This window comes from Mustela nigripes, chromosome 9 (assembly GCF_022355385.1).
Source record: "Mustela nigripes isolate SB6536 chromosome 9, MUSNIG.SB6536, whole genome shotgun sequence".
Lineage (NCBI taxonomy): Eukaryota > Metazoa > Chordata > Mammalia > Carnivora > Mustelidae > Mustela > Mustela nigripes.
The window spans coordinates 75959891-75972048 of record NC_081565.1 but is presented as its reverse complement, the minus strand read 5'-3'; the positions used below and the strand labels follow the sequence as shown (position 1 = coordinate 75972048).

The window sequence follows — 12158 nt, the reverse complement described above, 5'->3', positions numbered from 1 at the left end:
AAGATTGTGTCTCCGATGCTCCCCCTTTGGAAAAGGGCTCACCTGATTATGCCAGGCCCACTCGGTATAATATCCCTTTTGATGAAGTCAGCATCAACCGATTAGAAACCTAATTAGGGGAGTGATATCCCATTGTATTCCTTAGTCTCACCCATACTCAAGGTGGAGGGATTCTTCAGGGGGTGGATCCCAGGAGGCAGGGACCTTAGGCACCGTCTTAGAATTCTGCCCACTAAAAGCTTTCTCTTTTACTCTGATTATTATTTTCAAGTAGCATTTTTTTGTTCCATTATGCTCTTTCATGTTATACCTCAGATCTATGAATTGGAGCTTTTTAAAACATTTTCTGCCATTCACTGTGTCTTTTTCCCCTGAGCTCCATTAATTTTGGTTTGATCTTTTCTCAAATAATGGAGGCTTTGCTAGTACCTAGTATTTCCAAATACCTACTGTCTGAAGTGTGGTAGATGTTCTGCCTGCTCACGGGGCTTCTCTGTAGGGCGACGTAAGATATTGGCTGTTTCGCTGGGTGATAACCAGATGTCAGCATGAATACCCTCTTCCTCCTCTGCATGTGAGGCTGTTGAGCTCCACTGGAGAACTGTCCTGCAGCCTCCTGCCTGGGGGTAGATGCTAGACCATGCACTCTGGGGCAACTTACTGCTCAGCTTGTCGGTTTCAAGCTTAGCCACTGCTTTTAGCTCCTGGCCTCATTGCCACCTTACCTTGTACCTCTACGTCCCATGGGCTTGGAAACGATCTGGTTAATTTCTTGACAGGGTAAGTCTGCCATCTGCACGGGGTCACCTGACAGCAAGGAGTGAGGAGGGTGATCTAATTACTTCCATAATAAACACTTTCACCCAGTCCTCTTGTTTTCACTCCCACGCCTCTTGCCCGCTCCAATGTCTCCGGGCATCTCCAGTTGCTAATTCATGTAGGGTTTCTGCAGGGACAGATCTGCTTGCTTCCTCCTGGTGTCTCCTGTGGGCATCTGCAGGTCGCCTGGTGTTCTTCCCAGTCGGTTTCTGCTCCTCCAGCCCATCCCCTCCCCCCACATGACTTTTCTGTCATCTTCTGACTCTTCTTTCTCTCTCTGGAATTTTATATGATTTTGTGACTTGTTCTTGTTGTAGGTTTACTTGGGGTGAACCTGAATTCGTGCACATTTTCTTTTCTTTTTTTTCTTTTTAAGATTTCATTTATTTATTTGACAGACAGAGATCACAAGTAGGCAGAGAGGCAGGCAAAGAGAGAGGGAGGAAGCAGTCCTCCCGCCGAGCAGAGAGCCCGATACGGGGCTCGATCCCAGGACCCTGAGATCACGACCTGAGCCAAATGCAGAGGCTTTAACCCACTAAGACACCCAGGTGCCCCTCATGCACATTTTCAATCCACACTCTATTTTTAAAATGCCGCTTTCTCTCTCTTAATTCACTGTAGAACAAGTTGGGAGACACAGCCTTACACGCTGCCGCCTGGAAGGGTTATGCAGATATTGTCCAGTTGCTTCTGGAAAAAGGTAAAGGGTGTGCCCAGTTTATCCAGCCTTCACGTACCCTGGAAAAATAGGCTACATTCAATTATATTATTTGAGATAGTAGGAAGAATAATAGTCTCTGTGTTTTGAAACTGGGATTTTAACTCACTCTGTCTGTATCACAGGGTTGTTACAATAAGATGAAATTACAGTATTGAGGTGAATTGTGTGAAGCTGTTAGTATTAAATTGAAAGTTTGGTAAGCTTTAAGGTTACATATATTACTTTCAGGACTTGTTTATTGTATATTTCTGCAGGATTAAAGGGCCTTAGAAGAAAGGTCTGCGTGTGTGTGTGCCTGTGTGCGTGCATGTGTAGAGAAGATTCTATCTCGGAAGGCTGCGTGGGTAAAGTTGCTGAGGTCTCTGTTCACACAGGAAAGTCTTGATAGATAAGAAAGCAAGCTGTAGCTATAACATTCAGCTTTGAGACGGACGAAGAATGAGAAGATCCCTTGATTCCCTATTTCTCTACAAGTCAGAGGAGACAGCGAAATTATGGGCTGACCATCCATCTGTCTGTCCATCCACTTGTCCCGCACATATTCATTGTAACCGTTTCAGAGGGCCAGGCATCCCCCCCACCCCAACCATGCTGTACCCTGGTCCAGAAGGCTATAAGTAGCTTGAATTCCAAGGTGTCCTATAGGTGCGCTGTCATTAGGGCTCCTCGGAGCAATGTTGTGGGATATATGAGGAAAAATGTTAACTTGTTTAAAGTGTGTTGATGGTGTAAACCTCAGGTGTAAAAAAGATCAGCGTGAGGACCACTATAGCGCCCCCTTAAGGTTATGCCTAGAACTGCGCCTTCTGTGCCTCTGCCACTAAGCTGGGAAAATGAGCCTCATCTGAACTGAGATGTGCTGCATGTGTAAAATGCACGTCGAATGTCAAAGACTTGGTGAAAAAAAGATGTAAAGCATCAGAATCATTTTTATGTTGGTTCTGTGATAGACCAGTAACCTTTTGGATATACCGGGTTAAAGAAAATGTATTACGAAAACGAATTCCTCTTTTTTGAAAATGTGGCCACTAGAAAACTTAGAAATGACATATATGGCTCACATCGCATTGCTGTTGGGTAGTGTGGGTGGAGAGGGACACAGGAAATGGTTATTTCTTCTCCTGCAATGCTGGCTCTGAACATTTCCTGTCCTGACAGAAATCATGTACATGAGTTCTAAAGTGTAATTTAATGTAGGATACAATTAGCCACAGTACTCTTAACCCTCAGGATTTTTTTTAACCTGTAGCACAACAAGAAAATGAGGTTTCTAGACCCTTCGCTATAGGTAGATTGGGATCTGCTCATGAGGGAGATTTTTATACACGTCGCCATATTCCTAATTAAATAGGCCAAGCTTTCTTAACTATTTTTGTGCCTTTGAGTTTCATACACTTATTTTTTTGTTTATGGAAGAGGATGTGGTTACAAAGAGAACGGTGCTCTCCTATACTGTGGCAGAAAGTGCAGATGGGTAAAGCCTTCTTGGAAAGCAATCTGACAGTACCTTGCAGAATGAAAAATGTACATATCCTTACATTCCAGCATCACTTCTAGAAAACCAGACCTCAAAAAAGATGTTCAAGGAGGTATACAGCAGTGCTGTTTGTAATAAAGGAGCAGCCTAAGTGCCCCTGGTGATTAAATAAATTTTGCAGTGTCCACAAAATTGAATACTTAAACAAATGTTTAAATAGATTGAGTTATAAGGATGTGTATTAATAAGGAATAGTATGAAGGAATACCACTATGTATTGTTGGGTTAAAAAAATCAGTTTACAGGCCAATGTATGTGCTATGAATTTGTGTATATATACATAGAAGTCTGTGAATGCATTCACGCACCTAAGGGAGACGAGGGTTGATGCCCACTTGCTGGGAATGGTTTCCTGTGGACGAGCTAGAAGAAGGGGAAGGGATGGTGAGTTGGAGGATGAAGTGGGACTTCAGCACACTTCTATGTTTTTAAATCTCTAACAACGAAAATGTACTCTTGAGTTCTGATGTGACTTACCATCGTGAAGACAAAGAAAAAAAGCAAGTAGAAGCTGGGCTGTGGGAACAATGGATTGCCTCTAGGTTTTATTGGGTGACTTTTCTAATTTGCACAGGAGTCCACTTACAGATATAAAATATTAATCCCCTCAGGCACCAGCCATGTGTATTTTTTCAAGAAGCAACGGGTGTATTATACTGAGTCTCCAAAAACTAGTGCCAAGACACTGTGGAGTCTGACTGGCTCAGGATTCACCTTGGGGAGGGCCCCCTCCCTGCTAAAAACTCACATGCAGTATTCTAGACACTTGAAAGGAAAGGGTAATTTTAATGGTGCCTAATTATCAGGAGTACAGCAGCAGGCCCCTGGATTAAAGATGCCAAGTGGGCTCTTACTGTTCTGAAAAAGCTGACTTTAGCACCAGAGGGGTTTTCTCGTTCGTTTGGGCCCAGCTGATTAGTTCGAGTGGAAGGAAGACTGTCTGCTACTCTAGATTCTTCAGAAACACCTGATGTGCTTTTCTTGTGTTGCGGAAAAGGTGCGAGAACAGACTTAAGAAACAATGAGAAGAAGCTGGCCCTGGACATGGCTACGAATGCCGCCTGCGCGTCTCTCCTGAAAAAGAAACAGGGCACAGGTATTCAGCTTTCATCCTTTTTTTTTTTTTTTTTAAAGATTTTATTTATTTATTTGACAGAGATCACAAGTAGGCAGAGAGGTGGGGGGGTGGAGCAGGCTCCCCGCTGAGCAGAGAGCCTGATGTGGGGCTCCATCCCTGGACCCTGGGATCACAACGTGAGCCTAAGGCAGAGGATTTAACCCACTGAGCCACCCAGGCGCCCCTCAGCTTTCATTCTCTGTTCTCCTCTGGCACCATCATGACCAAAGGTTATCATCTTAGAATGGGCAAAAAACCACTCTTCTCAGGAAACTCTTCATGTGGTTCTGAAGTTAGGTTTTATCTCCTGGGTCTAATTTGGAACGTTCGCCTTAGAAGAAATACCTTCATGCAAATAAGTTGAAGAGACATTGACCTTTTAGTATTTTATTGTATGTTTCCTTTGTTCCTTACAATCAGGTTGTAATCACCCTGCTTTCCATTAGAGCCCTTATCAGAGAGCCCTGGTCTCCATATCCTCATTTCAGAGAGGTTTTTACTATCTCTAAATATATTTTTTTCAATTAACCACTAAAGAGCTCCATGGTTCTATTTGGTTTTTATTTTAAATGAGAGTATCAATAAACGATAATCAGAATATTCTAGACTTGGTAAGCAATTTGGTGTTTACTTAGAGACTCTGGGTGGTTTTTAAAAGTAAAGTTTAGGTATATATCCTTAAAGATAAAAATATCTGTTGGTGTGGGAGAATAGGTTCGAAAGAAAAAAAAAAATGAAAGGTTTGTGTGGTTGTTTTGAAAAGGTGTCAAAGAAAAGGTGTTAAACGCATTTGCGTCCTTCATGATTACTGTTCAGAGACCTCTCAGCACATAACCTACTGAACGAACCATTCTAAGGAACATGCAGACATCTGTATTTCTTAGAAATACTGGCGGGATGTGTTTTAACTCTTCTTCCCATTCCCCTGTCCTGTCTCTCCCTTTCATCTGCCATCAGCCTCCTGACCCACGAGGAATTCAGAGGTAGAGAAAAGAAAAGTAGGAGATGATTTGGTTGGAGGGCACATTCACTCTCCCTCCTCTGCTTCTCAAGCCTTCCTCTACTCCTGTGTTTGGCTCTTTAATGCCACTTTGAAGGAGGAGCCAATGATTGATGCATCTCTCCCGCCATTTTCTAGAATGGATGCTAGCATAATGGAGAACTTACTTTTCACAAGTCTTCATTTCACATCGCTACTCACCATTCCAACCCTACTCTGTGTTGCTTTGGAGATGGAAGTTGAGACTGATTCATGCTGGTGCAGAATCACCAGATCAGCTTCTGATGCATTTCCGATATAGAGGCTCCGTCCATTTGTTTCCATTTTAAGCTGAGTCCGATCACTGTCAGAGTTCTGAGCTTGTGTAACGAGGTACTAATTTCTGATCCATCACGTAAATCACACTCCCATTAATTTTTGAACTTTGGGAAAGCTTTTTTCTTCCTTAGCTAAGTACCCTTTGTTTTATAAGAAGAGGCAACGTTATCTTGTCTTATATATAGCCCAGTTCCAGCAGAAGCAACAAAATAAAGTCAGTCCTCTGGTTTCCTGCTTTAGTCGATCAAAAATCGCAAACAGAGCTTATCTCTTCCTGACTTACCAAGGGAGCCACCAGAATTCTCCTCCTTGTCTGTCCGTCACCACATTCCCCTCCTAGCGCTCCTCACGAATCTGCTGTTCCTTTGTTCTTTTCTCCAGATAGGTCTTTGCTCCAGATTTTTATTTCTTTTAGCTTTCAGTTCAGATATAGTGCAAACCATTAAGCCATTAAGAAACTTGGGTTCCTTAATTATTTAAGCCATGAATTCTCACTGGCAGAGATAGTGTTTACTACTCATGCATAGATGGATTGAGGGTCTGCTAAGTGAGTGAGAAAGTATTTACCAGCTGAGGGGTGCTCCTTAGCAATCCTACATTTTGATTGAGAAGCCATATATGTACCTACGAGGGAGAAATACTTTTACTTGGAGCCTGTCTCTACCTTCCTGCTGCCTTGGTTGGTTCTGGAAGTCGGACTATGGCCTAACTTCTTTTTTCTGCCGCTGACTTCCTGTTGCTCTGTTTGCTATGTGGGTCCCTTCAGAATGTCCTGATCATGGAGTAAGACTTCTTATGAGCTGAAGGTTATCAGAGACTCATGTACACTATAAGCTTGATCATGGTAGACAAGGAAAATGCCACACTTGCATTAGACCCCAGCGAGCTGTACCCGGAAGCCTCCACGTGGGCAGCAGGAGCTGGGGGAGGCAGAAGGCAAACTGCTCTTTTCCGCCTCACCTTTCTACAGTCCTTGTAGAATGGGGCTGGGAGGAAAGTCTCTTTTTCTCTGTTCATGCCAAGTGTCTTTAGGCTACTTTCCTAAATTTGTATTGATTAGATAATAGACTCATTAATGAGGTAATCTGGGGGCCTGGCACACAGAGGCAAGAAATGAACTTTCACATTTTAGTTTTCATGTTACCTTTTTCCTCTCTTTTTTCTTGCTTCATTCCATAATCATCCAGTAAAAATTTCAATTTGTATTGTGATCCTAGTTGGAATCAGAGTTGACTATGGGGCCATACAGGTAATTATCAGCACAAACTGCACTGAAAAAAGTATATCCTGATGTTTCTTGCCCACTTTTAAGAGCACATCTTGGATTTTTGCAAGAGAAAAAAAAGTTCCATTTTTGTAGTTACCTTGGGTAACTTTGGGATATGAGTGCGGGACCAGGGTTCAACCCCACCTTAAGAGTTCCACACTGTAAATTCTTTTTCCAGTTTTTACAAATTGGGGCATAATTTATATTAAGTAAATATATAAATCCCAAGTTTACATCTTGATGCATATGTGTGTGTGTGAATGTGTGTGTGTTTTAACTGTGCTCACACCTATTTGCCGCAACCCAGATCAAGGTAGAGCATATTTTCCATACCCAAGAAGCCCCTTCCGTATTCTCCCTTTCTCTCATCATTTGCCTGTGCTTGAACTTGATATAAATGGAACCAAACAGTATGTACTTTTTTGTGTTTAACTTCTTTTCACTTAATACTCTGTCTGTGAGATATATTTAGCTTACTATGTCTTTCTTTCTACCACTTATTTATTTATTGTTTGTTTGTTTGTTTGTCTTAAATACTGGTGCGTGATTTGGAATGTGCAGTTCCAGGTCAGTGACACTGGGGAGAAATGGAAGTGACGTAGGAAAGAAGGGGATGCATCACTAGGAGATACATTACTATCATCATGGCCACGGCCCAGGATGGGCGGGCTGTGAAGAGATACAGCTCCTCAGCACTTGGCCATATGAGAAGTTTCCAGAGAAACTGCCTGAGCGCGATCTGTGAAAGGAAGGAAGGTGGAGGAGTTTATTTGCCTGGCTCATTCCTGTCTCTTGATTTCCTGTCAGTAACGTTTGCATCATGGCGAGCCACCTTCTCTTACTAACAGGAGAAACAAGGTTGAAATAAAAGGCAGAAGTAACCATGGAAGGACAAAGACTATCTCAAGTGGCAAAACATAGGATTGTAGTAATGAAGTAGAGTAGGAAAGAGCTTTGATATTGTCTTTTTGTCTGTGGCTCAGAAGGCTTCTTTTCCTAAGTTTATAGCCAATCTGAAGGTTGTGAGTATGTGTGGGATAGGACAAAGTATATTCTATCCAGGTCTCCGAATTTCTCATAAGGTGGATGGACACAAATACAGAAACCTGGAGACTTCTAGGAGTTTGGAAGCTGCTGTGAAATCTTTGAAGTTTGCCTCTGTTCTGCTTATATCCACTTGTTCCTTCATGTTTCCTTCTTGTAGATAAATCCATTTCAACTTCCCTTGTACCAACTCTCCCTTGTCCCTTCCTTTTTTGCAATAATTCTAAATTTATAAAGATAATGACTGAAAAAAACTATAGTATCATCAGCATGCATAAAATTAATGATGCCTTTGTATCATCACATAAATCTTGTCATTGCCCAGATTTCCCCTTTTTTTTCCATATATGTTTGTTTATGCTTTATTTACCTATTTTTTAAAGATTTTTTTTAAAGATTTTATTCATTCATTTCACAAAGAGAGAGAGAGAGAGATCACAAGTAGGCAGAGAAGGGGAGAAGCAGGCTCCCTGCCAAGCAGAGAGCCTGATGTGGGGCTCGATCCCAGGACCCGGAGATCATGACCTGAGCTGAAGGCAGAGGCTTTAATCCACTGAGCCACCCAGGTGCCCCCGTGTTTCTAGCATTTAAAAAAACATTTCCACCCTATTTACTATTATTTATTTATTTCACCACTGAGTCACCCAGGCGCCCTTTATTTACCTATTTCTATGTTTACTTACTTGTTTATAATTTAAGTCAGGGTCTGAATAAGGTCAGGCTCTGATTGGTAGGTACATCTCTTAAATCATTGCTTTCTCTCCCTCTCCACTTCCTCTCTTTTGCTAGCCTGGTGATTTACTTGTTAAAAAGCTGGGTCACTTTTCCTGAAATTTCCGGTCTAGATGGCATATGTGCATATGTGCCTCTCCATAGTGCTCTTTGTCATGTTCCTCTTTCCTCTGTATTTTTGTCAGTTGGTGTTAGATCTAGAACTTTGATTAGATTTTCCATTTTATCCATCTACCTAAGGGATAGAGGGAAACATGCTTCATGAAGACAGTTGTTTCATCAGAGACACAGAATATCAGTCACTTCTCCTGTGACATTACCATTCATCGATAATCATTGTCTGGATCTACTATTTCACGGACAGTTGCAAAATGGTGATATTTGAATTCTGTCACTCCTGTCTCAGTTATTAGCCGGAACATTCTGTTAAAAAAAAAAATTCCCTTCATCCATGGCTTGATTACTCAGAAGTAATAGTTTGTGCAATAGGGGCAGAATAAAGGCTTGATTTTTATCCTTTGTTAATGAATTTTCAAAATAAGGTACTGGTTCCCTATTATTCTCCAAAGACGTCTGGTGAATTCTCCTTGGTGTATGTCGAAATACGTGCTGTGTTTCAATCCACTATATTAGTCTTTATTTTTTTAAAAAAACATTTTATTTATTTCTTTGACAGAGAGAGAGATCACAAGTAGGCAGAGCAGCAGGTGGAGTTGCGGGGGTGAAGCAGGCTTCCCACTGAACAGAAAGCCCAATACAGGGCTTGGTCCCAGGACCCTGAGATCATGACCTGAGCTGAAGGAAGGGGCTTAACCCAACACTGAGCTACCCAGGTGCCCCAGTATCCTTATTTTTTAAAAAAATTTTTTGAAGATTTTATTTATTTGCGAGAATGCATGAGCACAAGCAGGGGGAGTTGCAGAGGGAGAGGGAGAAGCAGACTCCCCACTCAGTGGGGAGCCCGACGTGGGGCTCGATCCCAGGATCCCACAATCATGACCTGAGCTGCCTTAACTGACCGAGCCCCCAGGCGCCCCTAGTATCCCTATTGATAGTCCCTCTTTGGCTAGTGGAGGCCTCTTCAGGTTGGATCATGAGTCTTTTTAAAATGATGCTCTCTTTGATAGCATCCGTGCTTTATGCTGGGTTCCAGGTGAATCTTTTACATTTTCTGCCCCAGACTTGGGATCAGTGACATCTCCAGTGAGCATGGGGATTGAGTGTTTAGAAACCATGATCACATACATTTATTGAACTCTAACAGCTCTTATACTTCCATTTCCTTTTCCCCCTAAAGTGATACCTCATGTAACCTGTTGCTTATAGGCATTTAACTAGACACTTGAATAGGTGAACAGTTAAAGATCAGATGCCTTCTTTTTGAACCCTGTCCAAGCCTGATTTAACATATGGTGGGATACTGTTCTTTCCGTTTCACACTTTTATTTATTTTGTTTCGTTCTTTTGCTTCTGAGCCTACTTTATCCGTAGTTTTAAAAGTGAAACTGAAGCTTCTGTGTTTTCATTCTCTTTCTTTTCCTTTTTCCCCCACATTAGTTATCTTTCTACCCAGTGACCTTGCCCTCAGGTAAGGCCTCGCGGGTTGTCGACTGACTGAAGCCACGTGTGTGCACTTGTCTTTGGGAGAGGAGGTTGGAAGTACACTGGTCAGAGTGGAGGGGCTTCCCATGTGTTCCATGCTGGTCATGGTGCATGGGGCTGGTTGCATTTTGTGCAAGGTAGATTAATGGTGCATTAGCATCACATGCTTTATTTTTTTGCATGTCTAAGGAACATGCAGACATCTGTAATTGTCAGCCTCTGTGGCAGCAAATCCTCAGCAGTTAGGCAAGAAAGCAAAAGTTGAAAAAGATCCTTGGGGGCAGTACAGGGTCTGAGGAAAGATTACAGTTTGTGGAGCTATCAGGAGCTTTGAAAGTGAAAACAAAATCTGAGCAATTTGTAATGTCTCTGTTTTGCTCTGCCCTCCATTCTGTTTAGATGCTGTTCGAACATTAAGCAATGCCGAGGAATATCTTGATGATGAAGACTCCGATTAATTCCCTTCTGGAGATTCGAGAGCTAAAACATCTGTTGCTTTTGCCATTCCAAAACCTTTGTCTTTGCCAGAGAGTGTTGGTAACTGTTTTTTGTCTTTTTTTTTTTTTAAGTCTATATGAATATGGAAGTATTGCACTGCGTTTGCATAGAATGTGTAAATGGGTAGGTTTTCACCTTCAGTTTGCCAATAAGTGACTGGATACTTTGCTGTATAAAGTACATTTTTGTTCGCCAGAGTAGAACAAGAAGAGATTATTTCTATTTATCAAGTTTTAAAGGAATTAAAATTTTTTTTTCTTTAAAAAATCAGAATGGTTTTTGGTTTTGTTTTTTTGTTTTGTTTCGTTTTATTTTTGTTTTTTTAAGTTCTTTACCTCAAGGATTGAAATATTTTGAATGGATTTTTCAAGGGAAAAATGCTTATTATAATAATGAACCAAAAGACTTAACAGAAAGTCGTCAGCTATTCTGACAAAAATAAACATTTAAGAGACTGTATTCCTTTTGTCTGTTTTTGTGGATCACTCTTTGCTGGTAAATAAAGCTCTTTATATTTAGGTAAAGGCTGATTTTATTTTTTAAGTCCTATTTCATATTTATTAGCACAAAGGAATCAAAGTAGCCACATTTCTGTTCAACTTTATATATTTGCTTTAACCTGATTAAAGTCGAGACAATAATCATGGAGAAGATACATTTATAATGAAATACATAACTTCAGTAATTATTAGACTCCAGTTTTATCTCCAAGGTTATACATAGTATGAAGAAATCCAGCAACTCATTACAGTTTGCTTGTGGTCTGAAAGATTAAAAAAATTGATTTCCTTATCATGGAAGATGTCATCATTTCCTGTAATGGAGTAGTCAGGAGCCATGAAATTTTTTTGTGGTAAGCTTTTCACTTTGATAGCATTTGTTTTCCCAGAGTGTGCCTCTAGCTCATAACAGTTCAGATTCTTTACTAAAACATCAATTAATATTGCAGGAAGCCTTCTGTAATATTGAAGTGACCCTTGATTTGAGATTCGAGTTCTAATTTTGTCATCACTCTTGGCGTTTGCCTAGATTCTAGGCCCTCGGCCCAGAACCCTATTTTGTAAGAAGACTTAAATGCTGATTTCAAAAAAACACATTGGTGCGGAGAAGGAAATGTTTGAAGAAGGAAGTGGGTTAGCTCAGGAAATGAATAACTGTAAGAGGTTTCTGTCTGTGACTGTTTTTTTTTTTTCCTCTTTGGGTGCCTTGAGGAAGGGTATCCTGAGAAGCCTGTTTGAGGTCTTTCAAATACCCCAACCGAATTTTTTTTTTTTTTAAAGACTTTTTATTTATTTATTTGACAGAGAGAGATCACAAGTAGGCAAAGAGGCAGGCAGAGAGCGGAGAGGAGGAAGCAGGCTCCCTGCTGAGCAGAGAGCCTGATGTGGGACTCAATCCCAGGACCCTGAGATCATGACCTGAGCCGAAGGCAGCGGCTTAACCCACTGAGCCACCCAGGCGCCCACCCCAACCGAATTTTAATAGAAAGAAATCTGTGTA

At 41.3% G+C, this 12158-nt stretch overlaps 1 protein-coding gene across 2 annotated transcripts in view; it reads left to right on the top strand.

Moving 5' to 3' along the window:
* OSTF1 (osteoclast stimulating factor 1) overlaps positions 1–11176 on the top strand; it is a 52896-nt gene extending 41720 nt beyond the window's left edge. Inside the window, exons 8-11 of one of the 2 annotated variants that reach the window (XM_059411833.1) lie at positions 1444–1522; positions 4078–4176; positions 10116–10146; positions 10560–11176. In XM_059411833.1, the coding sequence (XP_059267816.1) occupies positions 1444–1522; positions 4078–4176; positions 10116–10146; positions 10560–10599 (249 nt within the window). In that variant the 3' untranslated portion in view covers positions 10600–11176. The remainder of the gene's footprint in view (positions 1–1443; positions 1523–4077; positions 4177–10115; positions 10147–10559) is intronic. The other variant, XM_059411834.1, reaches the window with a different exon arrangement.
* Positions 11177–12158: the final 982 nt, after the last annotated feature.